This window comes from Neophocaena asiaeorientalis, unplaced genomic scaffold, assembly GCF_003031525.2.
Source record: "Neophocaena asiaeorientalis asiaeorientalis breed wild unplaced genomic scaffold, Neophocaena_asiaeorientalis_V1.1 scaffold723, whole genome shotgun sequence".
Classification (NCBI taxonomy): domain Eukaryota; kingdom Metazoa; phylum Chordata; class Mammalia; order Artiodactyla; family Phocoenidae; genus Neophocaena; species Neophocaena asiaeorientalis.
This window is the reverse complement of record NW_020171826.1, coordinates 806,221-822,207: the sequence shown is the minus strand read 5'-3', so window position 1 is coordinate 822,207 and position 15,987 is coordinate 806,221. Positions and strand designations below refer to the sequence as shown.

At 34.8% G+C, this 15,987-nt stretch overlaps 1 protein-coding gene across 1 annotated transcript; it reads left to right on the top strand.

The window, feature by feature from the left end:
* Positions 1-1,409: 1,409 nt before the first annotated feature.
* Positions 1,410-12,977, top strand: UTS2B (urotensin 2B). Its single transcript, XM_024740195.1, has 5 exons — positions 1,410-1,509; positions 5,567-5,665; positions 6,869-6,906; positions 8,380-8,473; positions 12,924-12,977. The coding sequence occupies exons 1-5, from the start codon at positions 1,410-1,412 to the stop codon at positions 12,947-12,949; spliced, it is 357 nt and encodes a 118-aa protein (XP_024595963.1). The 3' UTR covers positions 12,950-12,977.
* The last annotated feature ends 3,010 nt before the right edge of the window (positions 12,978-15,987 follow it).

The window sequence follows — 15,987 nt, the reverse complement described above, 5'->3', positions numbered from 1 at the left end:
CAAATGCATAACTGTAATAAAAAGAATGGATTTTTGAGTTGTGATAGATTTATCAACCAAGTGTTGCAGCAGTCCAAAGGAGGTTAAAAAGAAATATGTAGCAGGGGGAACTATACTCTGGTAATAACCTATAATGGAAAAGAATCTAAAAAATAATATATATGTATAACTGAATCACTTTGCTGTACACCTGAAACTAACACAACACTGTAAATCAACTATATTTCAATAAAAATTTTTTAAAATATTATGGCCATAAGGGAAAAAAAGAGAGAGAGATCCAGAAGACTAAACAGAGCTGGTGACATTTGATCAGAGGCTTGAGGACTGAGAAGGTAAAATGGTAGTGGGATGAAGAATCCATGCATACAGAAATATATCAGCAAAGCTCTGGAGTGTAGAAAGTGCAGGATATGTTCAGGAATTAGAAGTCTAATATAGCTATGCACAAAGACACGTAGTGGAAAATGAGTCTGTGAAGAAAAAACAGTCCTGCCTATCAAACTAAGTAGTTTAGACTTTATTCAGAAAATTTATTAAAACAGTGGGTGAAAAGTTTGGTTCCTGCATCTGCTTAACATCACCATGTGCTGCAGTTCACACACGTGGAACCAAGTCAGTTTTAGAGCAAATACCCCTTAAGTCTCTTGGGAGAAGGAGTAAATGCCAAGGCCATTGGTCATTGTTGCATCTTCAAAGCCATAAAATTGGAACTACAGATATATGGAAAGACTTTGACTTAAAAAGAAAACTAACACAATTAAAGCAAGTATTAGAGAGAGTAATTGATGGGACACTTGCCAACTTTGAATTAATTAGATTCAGCCTTAATTTTTAAAAGTGCTGCTTGCAGCAAAATGAAACCATCCTTCTCCAACAGAGTGAGATGTTAATGTACCCATTATGATTCATTTCAAATTTGAGCTCTTCCCAGCTCAAATCTATTTGGTTGGTTAAAAATGAAATGGTGCTTGCAAATAACATTACTATCCGGAAGACCACATTTGGCTCTAAATCAGCCAAATGAAGGGCATTTTTCCCATTTCATTTTTATGAAAAGCTAACCCACAGGTCTCTAGTCCCAGTCTTTGCTTTATGCTATGCATGTGTTTAAGTGCGTGTGCATGCATAGGAATGCATGCTTTTAGTGAAATGGGCAAGTATGAGATATATTGATTGGGTTCTTCTTGTCATTGACTGAGTAGCAAACCTGTCACTTCTCCAAGTAAGTGAATCATGTTGACAGGGTGCACTACATTTTATAAGTTTTTTTCTCTTTGTCCAGATCATTTGTAGTAGAAGCACATTTGCCACCTTTTAAACGTGGTCTCTGAAGCATTCCAGAGCCATTGAAATATTCGTCTTGACCTGGATAGTCAGTTTTTCTGCTAGCGCAGAAGATTTTTAACATGAACAAGATCCTCTCAACCACTCTTTGTTTCGGACTCTTAACTTTATCTGTAATGTTCTTTTTAGAATCGGTACATGGGCTGCCATATTATATCCAAGGTATGTACGTACGAATCTAAAATCCTACAGGTGGGTAAATAATCCTTATCTTCCTGTTTGCATTGCTTTGATTTTTCTACCACTATAGCAATAATGTTTTAAACATCAATATGATTTAATCAAACAGCCCTTCAGTAGTTGCTGTTTTAAATTACATGTAATCTGTGATGCTGTTCTCAAGTAAATTAATTTCAACTGACACTGTACTAAATTGATTTCAACTACATTCTTTTTTTCTAATCCAGGGGCATCTGTTTCTTATTTCTATTCCATGACCAAAGATGGGAATGTGTAAATAGTGATAGTGCTATGCATATTTCAAAAATACATCTTGAGGAAAGAAAAATGAGATTTTCATCCAATGAGATTATTAATAAGTTACTTTTGAAAGGAGAGTGGTTCCTAGTAGAACACATCAAGAAAGAAACCTGTGTGTGAAGAGATTTGGGGAGAGTAATGCATGGGGAAATTTACATAGTACTTTCAGGAGGACGATGCTAACAGCCACGTTACGCATGGACTGTATCAGATTTCTAACATACTTAGGGTACTTATATTAAATGAAATAGTTTAATTTATGACATCTACAAACATATGCCACGATAGAGAAAATAATTTTCTGCTCTTGTAATATGGTAACTTGATCTTTCTTTAAAATTTTCAGTGCATTCTGTAGTGGAAATAGCTTTTAATCTGGGAATCAGTGGAGCTAGATTAAATGCCGATTTATTAGGCAAGCAACTTAACCTCATTGAAACTTTTATACATTTCTTTACATTTTAAAGATAGTAACTTAAAAATATTGCTCTTTAATATCTCTTCCAGTTTGAAACTCTGAGGTGATCTATCATCTAACTGATCTCCTTGTCAGGAAGAGGGAGATAGCCTTTTACTTTTGTCTTACTTGGGGGAACCAAGACAGAATGTAATAAATTTTGTTTACATGACACTGGGTTGAGAAAAGGGATTAAGTTTCCCCTTTCAGCTCTAATTCAACTTTACTAGACCATTTTGCTTCAAATGTGTTTTAAAAGTCAATGAAAATTAGAGCAGCTCTTTTGACAGTGGAAATAAAATTGCGGAAACCCTTATTATTTATTTATAGGGATTTTCCCTTTGAAAAACAAATACAAGCCTGAGACCTAAATACAAGCCTGGGAATGAAAGATTCTGGATTTTATCCATGGCACTCACATTTTGTCTTTGGCCAGTCAAAATCATTGTACTTGGTAGGACTTCATTGTTTTTCCTGTGAAATAATAGGATTTTCAGTGTTCTTAACACAGTATATATGTGTGAGGAGGGAAATATCTGGCCATCAATAAAGGACTTTGCAAAATTAGGATGTTAGTTAGTGTTAACTGTAACTTCTGATATCATGTGTATATGAAATACAGTAAAATCCAACTCACACATTTTGCTAGGTTATAATTAGATAACAACTCTGATCCCAGAATAGCACATATTGATATGTATATTTCATTGGCAACATACAGGAAAGGTTTCTTTCTGGGACCCCCTTTGACCTCAGTTTCATTATATATAAATGGAGAAGATTAGTTATTGGGAAGATTATTTTCTAATCTAAATTGTCGATGATTAGAGTGAGCTTCTCTCCATGTACACATTTTTCAAAGCAACTAAGTGTTTGACTTACGTTAGTCTTTTAACACATTGTTTTCAAATAAGCATTTGTCTGCTGACAGAACACCAAGGGGTCACCATCCTCTGTGTTAGACGTCATGCAAGACCAATGGCACAATCTGTCAGCTTTCATTTGCTTGGGGCCGTATGAAAGCCTGCCTCAGTGGATAAGCTTGAAACTGGACAAGCTGCCTACCACAAAAGGTGGAGGAGTGAATATTGTGACCAGGAAGGCTACGGGCAATTTAATTTTTTTGGTATATTATCATTTGAGGGGTTTCCAGGTTTCTTTCTGGTAAAGTTTCTTGTCTATATCCCTTAAAAATCTTCACATTCAAATGACAAGCAGGAGACAACTGTCTTTTAAGCTTCAGTATCTCAAGTAGTAATCAATCAGTTTTTTCCTGTGTATTTGCAAAAGTAATCACTCTCTCATGTCTGAGCAACTTTGCCATCATTTGTGCTAAAGGGGTATCTGCACTTGGGTATTCTTTTATTCAAACATCTCCTTTATCAACACTAACTTTTAGTTCAAAGAAAGATGAAAAGTACATTCATTTTTTTTTCTTTTAAAGCCATATGTGTTTTAATACTAAAAATAAAAACAAGAAATAAGACTTATTTGCTATTTTTCTTAGGCAGTATCTTACTTAACTTTAGAAATAAAAAAATTTTAATTTCTTGAAAAAACTTTTTCCTCAGAGATTCCTACAAAAGGTGGTTTTCTTAAAAGTTAGTGACGAGACTTTTTGAGGACAGTCATTCAGGTGTAATTACTAGAAACCAAACTGGTAAAGAATGGTAAATACATTAATTGTCTTTTTAAAAAATATTCCACTTAAATATGCAGAGAAGTGGGCTGTAAATTAAGCAAACAAAAGCTTCAGATCATCATTTTTCTAGTTACCTTCCTCCTAGTCTTATAAATTCCCTAAACTGAAGGCAATGAATCTATTTCTTTTATCACAGTTCTCCTTCTGAAACAAATAATCGTTATCACCTGGCTACACAATGTTCCTTATTTTTTTCAATTAAAGCATTTTAAAGATTGTAATTTAACATTTTAGTGAACAGCTATAATAAAAAAATTACTACACTATTGCATGGTCATGTCTTTCTCTTAAACTAAATTATCTCCGAGGGTCCTTGTTTAATTGATGTTAAGCAAAAATTCCATTGCTAGTCTATTATTTTAACCACTCAAAGAAAAAAAAAAAACCCTAGAATTTCACAAATACTTTCTATGTCTGTGAAGTAATGGAAATTGAGGAACTTTGAAATTGAGGAAATTGAGCAACAATAAGTGTTTTTGGTCAATGCAGAAAATTTTGACGCTGCCACCTACCCCAACTCATTTATTTTCTTTCTCAGCAAAGCTTTCATTCCTTTAATTAGCCACTTAGTTTCTTGAGTTCATTAGTTGACATTTTGTAGACACAGGGAAAGAGAAAAAATTTAAAGGAAGAATTTAGCTAAATTATGAGCCATTTCTCTAACTGAAACCACAATATTCCCACTCCTAAATTTTAAACTCACTAACCTACCTTTTGTCCACACAATATCAATTATTATGAGGAGATAGAGGAAGAATGATCCTATAGAAATTGTACCATAAAGGTTTGATTTTTTAGGCCACCTCACAAAGTTCATTTTGTTTATAACACACTAATTATTATTTTGTTTGCATTAAAATCTTGTTGACTCTTCATTTTTTATAGCTTGAATAAAGTCTATTGTCCTGACTTCTACTCCAGAATTAAAGTATTTATGAAAATTTGGGTGATTTTTCTGTTTTTAGAGTGCTGAGATAGCTGGGCATCTGACCAATGAGTAGGCTGGGAGGTAAATGGGCAAAGATGGAAAGATATCAATATGGAAAAAGTAGACACTGTCTTACCTCTTCCACAGGGTTGCCTTGGATGATTCAAAGGCAATTCCCAGAACACAAAAAGGCTCATATTTTAATGTGTATCAAATAAAATCTCAAAATCAAATGTTATTTTTTCTTTTAAAAACAACTTTTAATTCGTATTTCTTATGTTAAACACAATAGTAGAAAATTAAAAAAAAACACAGATGAAAAAACAGAAAGCAAAATTTACCTGCAATTCTACTCACCCAGAAATAATTACAGGTAAAATTTAGTCTGTAACCTTCCAGGTATATTCTCTATCTCTGCCTCCCTCTCTCTCTCACAATCTCTCTTTGAGTGTTCACATACATTCAACGATCGTTAAAACAGCCCATCTTTTTGGATTACACACCTCTCTCTATACACATTTTATTGGTGAGTATACACATTGATAGTGATTGATAGTGATTATAGTTACCTGTAAAACGTATTTAATCAGAAACATGTTCAGTGACACAGACTGAAAATGGAGGTTTCACTACATTGAGGTAATTATTACAGGAAATGAATTGTTTCTAGATAAAGGAGATACAGATCGCAAAGAACTATTGCTGGCTCTACTGAATAAAAATTTTGATCTCCAAAGACCTTCCAACATTGGTGAGTTAAGAATAAAGTCAAACTTTATTTATTCCATCTTCTGACCTGTTCTTTCTACATGTTAATTTATATTAAATAAAATAATAATTACTAATTTTAATGCTGCATTGAAGGCTTAAATGTCTTTCTTATCTCATATTCACGCTAAAAGCAATGGCGTTATTAAAAAATATTAAAATCGTATTTTGTTCAGTTTGAGAGTCCTAATGAGATCAGTAACTATCTAGTTACTCAATAGTTATCTTTAGTCGTATTTTCCTCTCACCTAAGCAATTCCCACTGGTACAGTTAATATTATTTTTACTAAATGCTTCATTTACTTCATTTACTTCATTTACTAAATGCTACTAAACGTTTCAAAACAGGTTTCCACTAGAAATTTCACAAGTTAACTGTGGTTTTGTGGCAGTTAAGTTAGCACTTTTTCTGCAATCAAATTCTTTCAATTTGGGAAATGGTTGGAGTAGAAACCATTGGGTAATTTAGGCTACACCAACTGAGATTATTTTTTCTTTGAACAGGAGAATATGATTTACAATTATGCATCAGACTGGTCTCCAAGAAATGACAAATATTGTCAGAAACTTAGCAAGTCTAACCTGAGAGGTAGTGTGACAATATGATAATGTGGTATCCTCTCAGAAAACATCTGTTCTTATAAAAAAATTGTCTATTCATGGGACAGTGTACCAGTTAAAACAATACCTTAATAAATACTTTAAAAATACAGGATTTTAAAATTAATAAGATATTTTCATTGAAGAAAATGAACACAATTATAAAAAAAAAGCTATACTCAAAGTGTAAAACCCAGAGGGAGTTGATATTAACATTTCTGGAAATTTCCTTCTTGATTGAATTATATAGATAAGATTTGTGTCCTGCTTTTTTAACTTAATATCATTTCATGAGAATTTCCCCATGTCAGTAAACTAGCTTATTTCTAAATACTAGTCCTTGTTAGAACTATGGTTTATTTAAAAAAACTCTGTGCTTGATAGAAATTAGGTATTTGCTCATTACATTACTGATTATATTTCAATATTACAGGCATTGAAAAAATGCTTGGACCTTTATATTAGGGACAGGTAGGTGATCTCAAATCATACAAAAAAGACCTTTGTCTTCCTTGAATGTATGATCTGAAATGAATTAAATATTACTTGCAATGTACATTTTTCATATGATAAATGTGTCTTGCAGATATAGAGCTGGCTAACAAATTGGAAGAACTTAACCAGGTGAGAATGTGAAATACTTAAAATTTCAATTTTAATAATAACCAAAAGACACTTTCTTTTGACATAATAGTTGTTACAATTATTAATACTCTATTATAAAACCTTTATTCCTGCTAGAGGAAGAGTGAAGTAATTCGCTAGGGAAAAAGTAATCAAATTCTACTAAAAAATAAAGAGAACAGAACAGAGCCATAACTGAAGTGATCATGGGATAAAATGTCTAGAAATCTGGATTCTAGACCTAGCTATCCAATTACATATGAGACCATGGAAGAATTAAAATTCTCTGGACCTAAATCTCCTCATCTGTAAAATAGGAGGCTATAACTAGATTGGTGGTTTTCAAAAGTTATTATTATTTTTTAAAGTGGAAATTTTTTTTTCCAAACAAAATTGTATGTGGTCTCAGTAAATGAAATATACAAAAGTGGAGGGCTTCCCTGGTGGCGCAGTGGTTGAGAGTCCGCCTGCCGATGCAGGGGACACGGGTTCGTGCCCCGGTCCGGGAAGATCTCACATGCCGCAGAGCAGCTGGGCCCGTGAGCCAGGGCTGCTGAGTCTGCGCGTCCGGAGCCTGTGCTCCGCAACGGGAGAGGCCACAACAGTGAGAGGCCCGCGTACCGGAAAAAAAAAAAAAGTGGAACTGCTCTGTTTGAAACAGCTAGTTTGGTGAGGGAGGGGCCCGAAGTGCTGCTTTCTTGACCTGCATTTGGCTTCGGTACAGAAAGCCCCTTAGCAACCTTATCTCCTGACTCCTTGCTATGAAGAAAATTGGAAAATCATTGGATTAGATGATTTCTTAACTCTCTCAAACACAACTGCATGCAAATCCACTATTATACAAACTGTATGGCTGTTTGTGAGAGAGAATTATGCCCCATCAATTCTTAGTATCTAGGACACAGACGCATGCAGTAGCTCAGGCTGAGTTCTATTTTGATAGAGTTAGGTCTTTAGGGTTTAGGCAATCAGCGAGCTTGCAAAAAATTAACATGGCTTTCACTCTGGGTGGGAACCCTAGGGCATCAAAATACTTCTCACTTACTGCTAGAAGGGACAAATATTTCAGGAAATCCAAACATTCACATAACTCTTCGGAACTCCTTGAAAAGGACTGGTTATTATAGGTGACTTAATATCAAGACCAGCTACACAGGTTGTGTTTACAGGCTCCCCATTAATGAACACTCAGATTTGACTTCCTTCACCATAAGCCTGTTTGTTCCTGATCACCTGTTAAGTCATGGACCTTTCCTAGCCAGTTTCTAAATGCAAGTTTCATTTTATTTTTCTATTTAATTCTTTTTGTTTATTTTCATTTGTTACTTTTATTTCCTTTTATGTTCCTTTGTCCTCCTTCCTTTTTTCCATCTTTCCTTCTCCCTTTCTTTGTCTATCTTTCTTCTTCTTCAATAGAAAAAAAAACATTGCTGTTATTAAAGATTAATACTTTTCATATTTGATTTTTAACAGCTGGAAAAACTGAAAGATCAGCTCATGGAGGCAAAGGATGCTGAGATGTCTTATGCTATAGGTGGTCTATCTTCTTCCCATCCTAATAAGCGAGGTAAGTTTGGTGGTAGAAAAGAGTTGAAATAGAGATTTGCTGGACCTTTCCATAGTTAGTATAGCTTAGGTTGTGATGTGTCACCAATTATAATCTAAATCTCAGAGACCTAATATAATAAAATCCAATCATAAAGTTCAGTGTACATAGTACAACCTTCTTCTACTTTGTGGCTATATCATCTAGATTATTGCTGTAGCTTGACGACCTCCAAGATTACCAAGACACAGGAAAGGATAGAGGATGCATCCCAGCTCTCAACTGCCTCAGTTCAGAGCTCAGTTTTGTGACATGCATCACTTCTACTGAAGTCCATTGCCTAGAATTAATCACTTGGGCTGCCACCAAAATATTGGCAAGACAGACTAATAAATGTTAGAAAGCACGTACAGTACTTGGAGAGTACTGCCTCAACCACAGTCAATCCTTTGATCTTTTCTTAACCACATAGGCTATATTCAACCGTCTCCCATTAGAGACAACTCCAAACTCCTTTCACTGCTGCACCCAGAACAAAGAATAAGCCCTCCAGGAGATACTAATCTTTGTCAAATACAATGTGGCTCCTCTTCATTCACAGACCTATCAGCTAAAAGGACAAAATTCAATAATTGGCAGAGGAACAGGGACTGGATTATCACAATCAATAATCTTATTCACAAAGGAAAAGAACAAGAGGCACACAACGTCAAGAATGCTGGCCTCCAGCAATTCTGAAATCTCACTGGGCAAATATTATAAAAGTTTCTTACCCTGGAGATGGAGAATGGTTTCTTGATTAGGACCTGCTAGTGTGTAGGTGGAGTGCTTTTTCCACTGTGTTATTTCCCCTGGCTTCACCCTTTCTGAGGTTTTTGCTTTTTTGGCTTTTTCATTTTCATCCCTGGACACATCATATGGGCTCCTCGGGGAATATTCCCTTCTTGAGGATTGCACAGTTTTCTCAGGTCTCCTCCTACTCTCACAAAGTTGGAGGCCCAAGGTTTATTTGGTCTTAAAGTGTCAAAGACATTTTGTATGCTAGGGTTTATGGTTTCTTTGCCAATGGTGTTCTTGTAACAATTTAGAAAGCTTCTCAGCTATTTCCTACACACAATCTTTTTTAAACAATTTTAACTCTTTTTCATTCTCATCCCCAACTGAGTTGCCTTGAAGACATCTGGAACATACTTTGAAGGCTATACATGTCATCTGATTTGTGCCCTGAGCCCCTTATTCCAATTGATATTTACCTGGCGTCACTCACTTAGAGTCATTTTAAATCCCATTTTATAGTCTTGGGATCCAGAAACAGCTCTTGCAATATTTCAAGATCTTGTATTTCCGAACTATCTCTTTTTATTTATTTGCAAAGACACCATTTTCTTCTTAAGCTCACTATTTCTTGCAACACCTGTCTAAGTGTATCCAACAGCAACTAAAAATACTGCCAATATTCTGTTTTCCTAGTTTTTCTTCTAGAAATTCAAGAGGAACACAATCTGAACCTGAACTGTTGTAGACGTCAGTTTTACCACATACTGTGCTACTTTGTAAAATGGTTCTTCGTGTTTCCAGCCTATGATATCAATTTCCTCGTCTGCCATTAATCAACTGCTGAGAACCATAACTTAGGTTCTTCTTAGAGTACCACCCTCCTTCAAGTTTTCAAAGTGTATTTTGGCACAAATTAGGCAGAGCACATCAAGAAAATAACCTTACAATCTCAGTGGTGTAACTTGGTTTAAGATTTATTTTGTATTTACATGAAGCCTTGGTTATTTTCCTTCACTTTGTCCCTGCACCGTGTGTCATTGTAGCAGGATAGGAAAAACATGGAGGTAAATGCACCCTTACCTGCCAAAATTAGACACATGATCTCAACCTAACTTAGCGGGGTTGGGGAAGCCCCTGGAGAATGTGGAGAAATGCAAGGAACAGTTGGAGAATCTTACCTCTACCATAGATATTTTGAGCTTGTTATGACATGTATAACAAAATCTTCCCAGTAATGATTTAAGTATATAAATTTGAGTTTAGGAAAGTAACTCAGAGTGGAGATCTAAATTTGACAGTTATCTGCATATCAATATTGCGTGGTATTGTGATGAGACTGTCTAGGGAATCACTCTAGACAGATATAAAACAGAAGACATCCAAGGCCAAGTCCCAGGCCACACCAAAGTTAGAGACTGGGCAGATGAGAGAGAATTAGCAAAGGGGGCTGAGAAGGAGCAGCTACCGAGGAAACAGGCGACAAAGAAAAAGATGCCTCGGAAGTCAGATGAAAAACTGTTTCCAGGAAGACATAGTTCAGCTGTTCTAATGCCATAATAGGTCCAGTAAAATGAGAACTGAGATTTTCCATCTGAATAGCAATGGGAAGGGTTTTAATGGTTTTGACAAGAATTATCTGGTGGACTTATGGTTAAAGAGAATATGACCAAACAACAGGAATGACTAACAACAGACAACATTTTTGAGAAATTTTTTCTAAAGGGTAGTAAAAATTGGGATATTAGAGTAGCTTGAGGGGGGTCAAGGAAGATTTATGTTTGTTTGTTTTTAAGCAAGGAGATATTAAAACATATGTGTATGTAGTAGGAACAAAGTAAATATTTATGGTGATAAACATATGAATTAGACGCCCAGGTTAGGTGACAAAAACAACCCACATCATATCTGAAGTGTGGTGTTTATTGTCATAACTAGAAACAGTCCACCATAAATAGCAATGTATGATGGTAAAATGGACTCAGAGATTCAGCTTAAAGCAAGAGTATCTTACACTTACTGTGAATTATTGTAATTTGTTTAATTATTTAATATATAGTTGACCGACCACTGCTAAATTCTTCCATTCATTAAAAATATAACTGTCCAACACCTAGCATCATGCTAAAAATGGGGATTACAAGAGTTAACCAGATAGACATCAAGAGACACCAGAATGCTGGCTAGGGTTTTCCTTCACATAAATGATAAATAAGCATTGAGGAGCTGGCTCTACTGGGGATACCATTCATGAAAGTTCCCTTCAACTTGTCCAGAAAATTTCCAAACTATGTTCCAGTGCATACTTCATTGAGCCTCTCTTGTGGTATAAATCTGGGATATGTGTAGATTTCTTTTTCCTTCCAGCCTGAGATATTCAAAGATATCCAGAGGGCAGAAAGGGACTTTCCAAAATACTATAAAAAGAAGATTGGATTAGCAGGCCAAGTTCTTCAGTTTACTGTCTGAAAATAAACTTCTGCTTGCATAGGATTTGAATGTGGTTTTGTTTAAAGAAAACGCTGGCTCTTTTGGGAATGAAAAGTAGACTCTGAGTGCTATCATAACACTCTATGTGTTTGCACTGATGAGTGCTAGGTTCACAGTTTACAGAATGAGTGGAGGTAGGGAGAGAAACCTAGGCAGGAAGATAGATTTTTTTTTTTTTTTTTTTGCGATACGCGTGCCTCACACTGTTGTGGCCTCTCCCGTGGTGGAGCACAGGCTCCAGACGCGCAGGCCCAGTGACCATGGCTCACGGGCCTAGCGGCTCTGCGGCATGTGGGATCTTTCCGGAACGGGGCACGAACCCGTGTCCCCTGCATCGGTAGGCGGACTCTCAACGACTGCGCCACCAGGGAAGCCCGATAGACTTTTATCATTTATGGCAAAGAGTGTCTTTACTGAGTTTTTCAACTCATTTTTATTGTTCATCCTATTAATCAATAGTGAATTGAAGACCCATCTCCCCAAGGTCTTCATTTTATAAACTATTTAGATTGAAGGAAATTAGAGAAATTTGTAATTAATTAGATGAAGCTAATGTAAGTTGGACAATTGATTGGGAACAACCCACAGAAGGTTTAAAATGACGCATTCATTCATTTCAAGATTAAAATGCTGTTCAAATTGGTTTGATTTTTCTGAAACATCCCTTTATGATCAGAATGTGAAGACTCAATGTGATGATCAAATTATTTAAATATCATTTGGTGGTCTGCAAAGTAAACTTTAAATTTTCTTCCTTCTTTTTTCTCCAGTAAATAGAAGCATATTTATCACTGATTTTACTTATGTGACTTCCCCTTTGGGACTTAACTTACCCCAACTCTTAAATGGAAGGGTGTGTCTTACTGTATTCTCTGAACTGCGTTATATGCATTATAATGTGGAACAGTGCCGTCCAATAGAACTTTCTTTGATGATGTGACCATTCTCTAATTTGCACTGCCCATTACGGTAGTTACAGGCCACTCGGCATTACTGAGCACTTGGCTAGTGTGATAGAGAAGCTGAATTTTCACATTTGATTTAATTTTAATTAATTTAAAGATCCACATGAGGCTAATAACTACCATTTGAACATTCGTTTTAGAAAACTTTCTTTCATACTCAGGTGTACATAAACTATTTTATTCAAATGTACCATTTTATCAAAAATCTTCCTAATAAAGATTTTGTTTTGTTTATTTTTTAGCTTGCTTTTGGAAATACTGTGTCTAAAGTTTTTCCTCTGGATGCCAAAAAAGATAAGAACATTAGACAAAATTATATATCTACTCACTTTACTGCTTAAAGATTGTAGCTATTTCAAGCATAAAGAAACGGTGGCAGAATTTATCCAGCATATTACATGCTTAAAACTTATGTCGTGAATAATGATGACAAATCAGTTGCACTTTTGAATGGCATGGGACGATCAGAATGGCTTTGTAGACCTGAAGTTGGGAGTGCTGTTATCTATTGTATGCTTTTCATAAATTCATTGTCTACATGTAGTTTTGTCCAGAGCTGACTAGGCTGTTGAGCTATCAATTAAAATATTTTAGACAGTGTCTTGGAAAATTAAATTATATTGTCCCAATTTATATGAGAAATTATATTTTATTAAATTTATTTAAAATATTTTAGAAAATGTCTTGAAAAATTAAATTATATTGTCTCAATTTATAGGAAATGTGCATCATTGTCTTTTCTCTTTTTTTGTGATTATGCTGGCTACTATCTCTTTTCTGTTCATTAGGGCAATTGTCACTGAGACTACTACAACCAAATGAATACATTATAAGAAGCAGAAATCTATTGTTTATCGGACTCTAGGAGAAAGATGTATCAGAAGTTTCAGAGATAGATATTAAGAAAATTTTTGTACAGTACAATTTGCTTTTGGGTCCTTTAATTCTCATCTCTGCCTCCTCCACAATATCAGAAATTATTTGAGGCTCTCAGCACGTCTGTGAGAGACTAGACTCAGTGTACCAAAAACGTCAAGTAAAACAGAACAAAAACTCACTGGATTTTCCTTCATTTTTTCCCCCACGTTTTCACATCAAACTGCTCTTGTTTACATCTCGTCTGAGCAAACTTATTTAATCAATTCAAGGCTGGGAATCCAATTTCATTTTTGTTTGCCACCTGTTGTGGCACAGAAGCATAGTCGAAGTAACTTTATAATTAAAGAATATCAATGACTAGCTGGCCAGATGAGCCTACCGGCATTCCGCTATGTCACAGAACAGGGGAAATGCAGTTTATCTACATGATGTTAATTGTGTGGTGCTTGAAGATAAGACTATCTCATGAGCTAGAATGAACAATATTGCTTAAGCTAAAAAAAAAATTTAAAAATACACGAAACTGACCAAGTTGAGTAACATGCCTGTAGTGCTTTAAATACACTTGGTAGGAGCCACTTAAATGTACATAAATGTTTGTTGCTCAATAATGCCTGAATGTTCCCACGTATTTACACCTGTTGTGAACGTAAACATGATATTATCATAAAGAAAACAAAACTCCTGTTTTCATCATCTCACGTTTATTAACTTTGGAGCAGTTGAACAATATTTATGCATTTGTAAACTTTAGGGGTAATGTCATTCAGAAAAGGTTTTGATACTTCTTCCTTTTAGAGAAAGTCATCTGTTTATAATTTGTTTTCTTTTTATAATTTGCTTTAAGAAGTTTAATTCCCTAAAGATATCTGTAGATTAAAGGTAGAATTTGCTAGATATTTTTTTGTGTGTGTGTAACCAGGAATTAATATCCCCCATGAAAAACTGGTTATATAATTAACACCAGAACTCAGAAATCCATATTCACAGTTTGCTGTATGAAGCTTTTTACAGGAACAAAGAAAAATAAAAAGTAATCTATTTCTTTGAAACTAACTGAAAAGTCCCTTTAAGCTGGTGACTTTCAATGAAATATAGCTGGATTTAGTAATATACAATGCGTTATACAAATAGATGAGATGACTCGTCATGTTCTTAACAGAAATTATGTCTTAAATTTCCTGCTATGTTAAAAGGATGCCTTATTTTAAACTAGAATACCGCTGACTTATTTTCTACTCTGTATAAAGTAGTGGTAAAAGTTAAAATATGAAATAAAATAGTTATAAGTGGAGAAAACACTTTTCTTTTTTTCTTCATGTAAGTCTTGTGTATTCTTTTTTTCTTCATGTAAGTCTTGTGTATATGCTATGAGACAAATGCATTACACATTAGAATAGAGTATAAATCGATACACTGTGACTTCTTACTTTAGTTAAAGTGGAGGCCATAGGCATAATTTTGAATTTAAAAATTATAGAAGATAGGAAATCAATTTGTTTAATCCAAATTTAAATCTTTATCATGAGAAATTTTTAGGTTAAAGTAGGTTTTAATACCTTTTGTCAAAGTGTGAACCAACAGTACCCAGTTGGATTAGCAGCTGACAAATATCCAAAGGGGAGAAAAAGGAAAGAAAGAGCTTCTAAGGAATTAGACATATTTCTATAATTCATCAGAAAGTTGGGAAAGGTGGGCAAGAGCAATTATAACTTAAATAATTCTTTCAAATAATGAGTCCTGCAGTATATCTGTCCATGTACCACTAACTTTCGAATGTAAGTTTATGAACAGAAATTGAAGAATCAGTGAGATTTCGCAAAATTCAGTTCTCTTTGCTAAGGCTCCTCTATTACAATTAAAAGAATCATTCATTTTCAGTTTTTTCCTAAGCTTAAAGTTTTTCAGCAGTTAGAACATTTCCCCCCTCAAGGAGAAGTTATACACAAAACCACTTTGTATTCTAAGTGCATATGTTCATCTCTATGTCAGAGTTTATTTTGTTCTTTGGATCGTACGTTAATTCATTTTTAGGTAAGATCAACAACAACCCATTTCTCTCCCCTTCTTCTGATATGACTGTACCTTCTCATCACAGTCTTCCTTTTTAGGCTAAAATAAACCTTTGCTCTGCTGACCGAACTTTTTTTCTTCCCACATATCAGGTCTGTTTGACAGTGATTACTAGGGTTTAAAGAAGTGTTTTCAGAGGGTTTTAAAATTTCTGCTGACTTATGCTAAATCTCTGGTCCAAGGAATAAGTTATCTTTATGTTTTGAAAGCATATCCAATGCACAATGGGCTTATGCATCTAAATTACAAGAACAACACAGTTTTGCTGAGAGTTGAGCTTTCCAGAATACCAAAACTTATGCTTTCATAGGCCAATTAAAAATAATTTGAATCTTTTTAAAGAAATCATTCTCA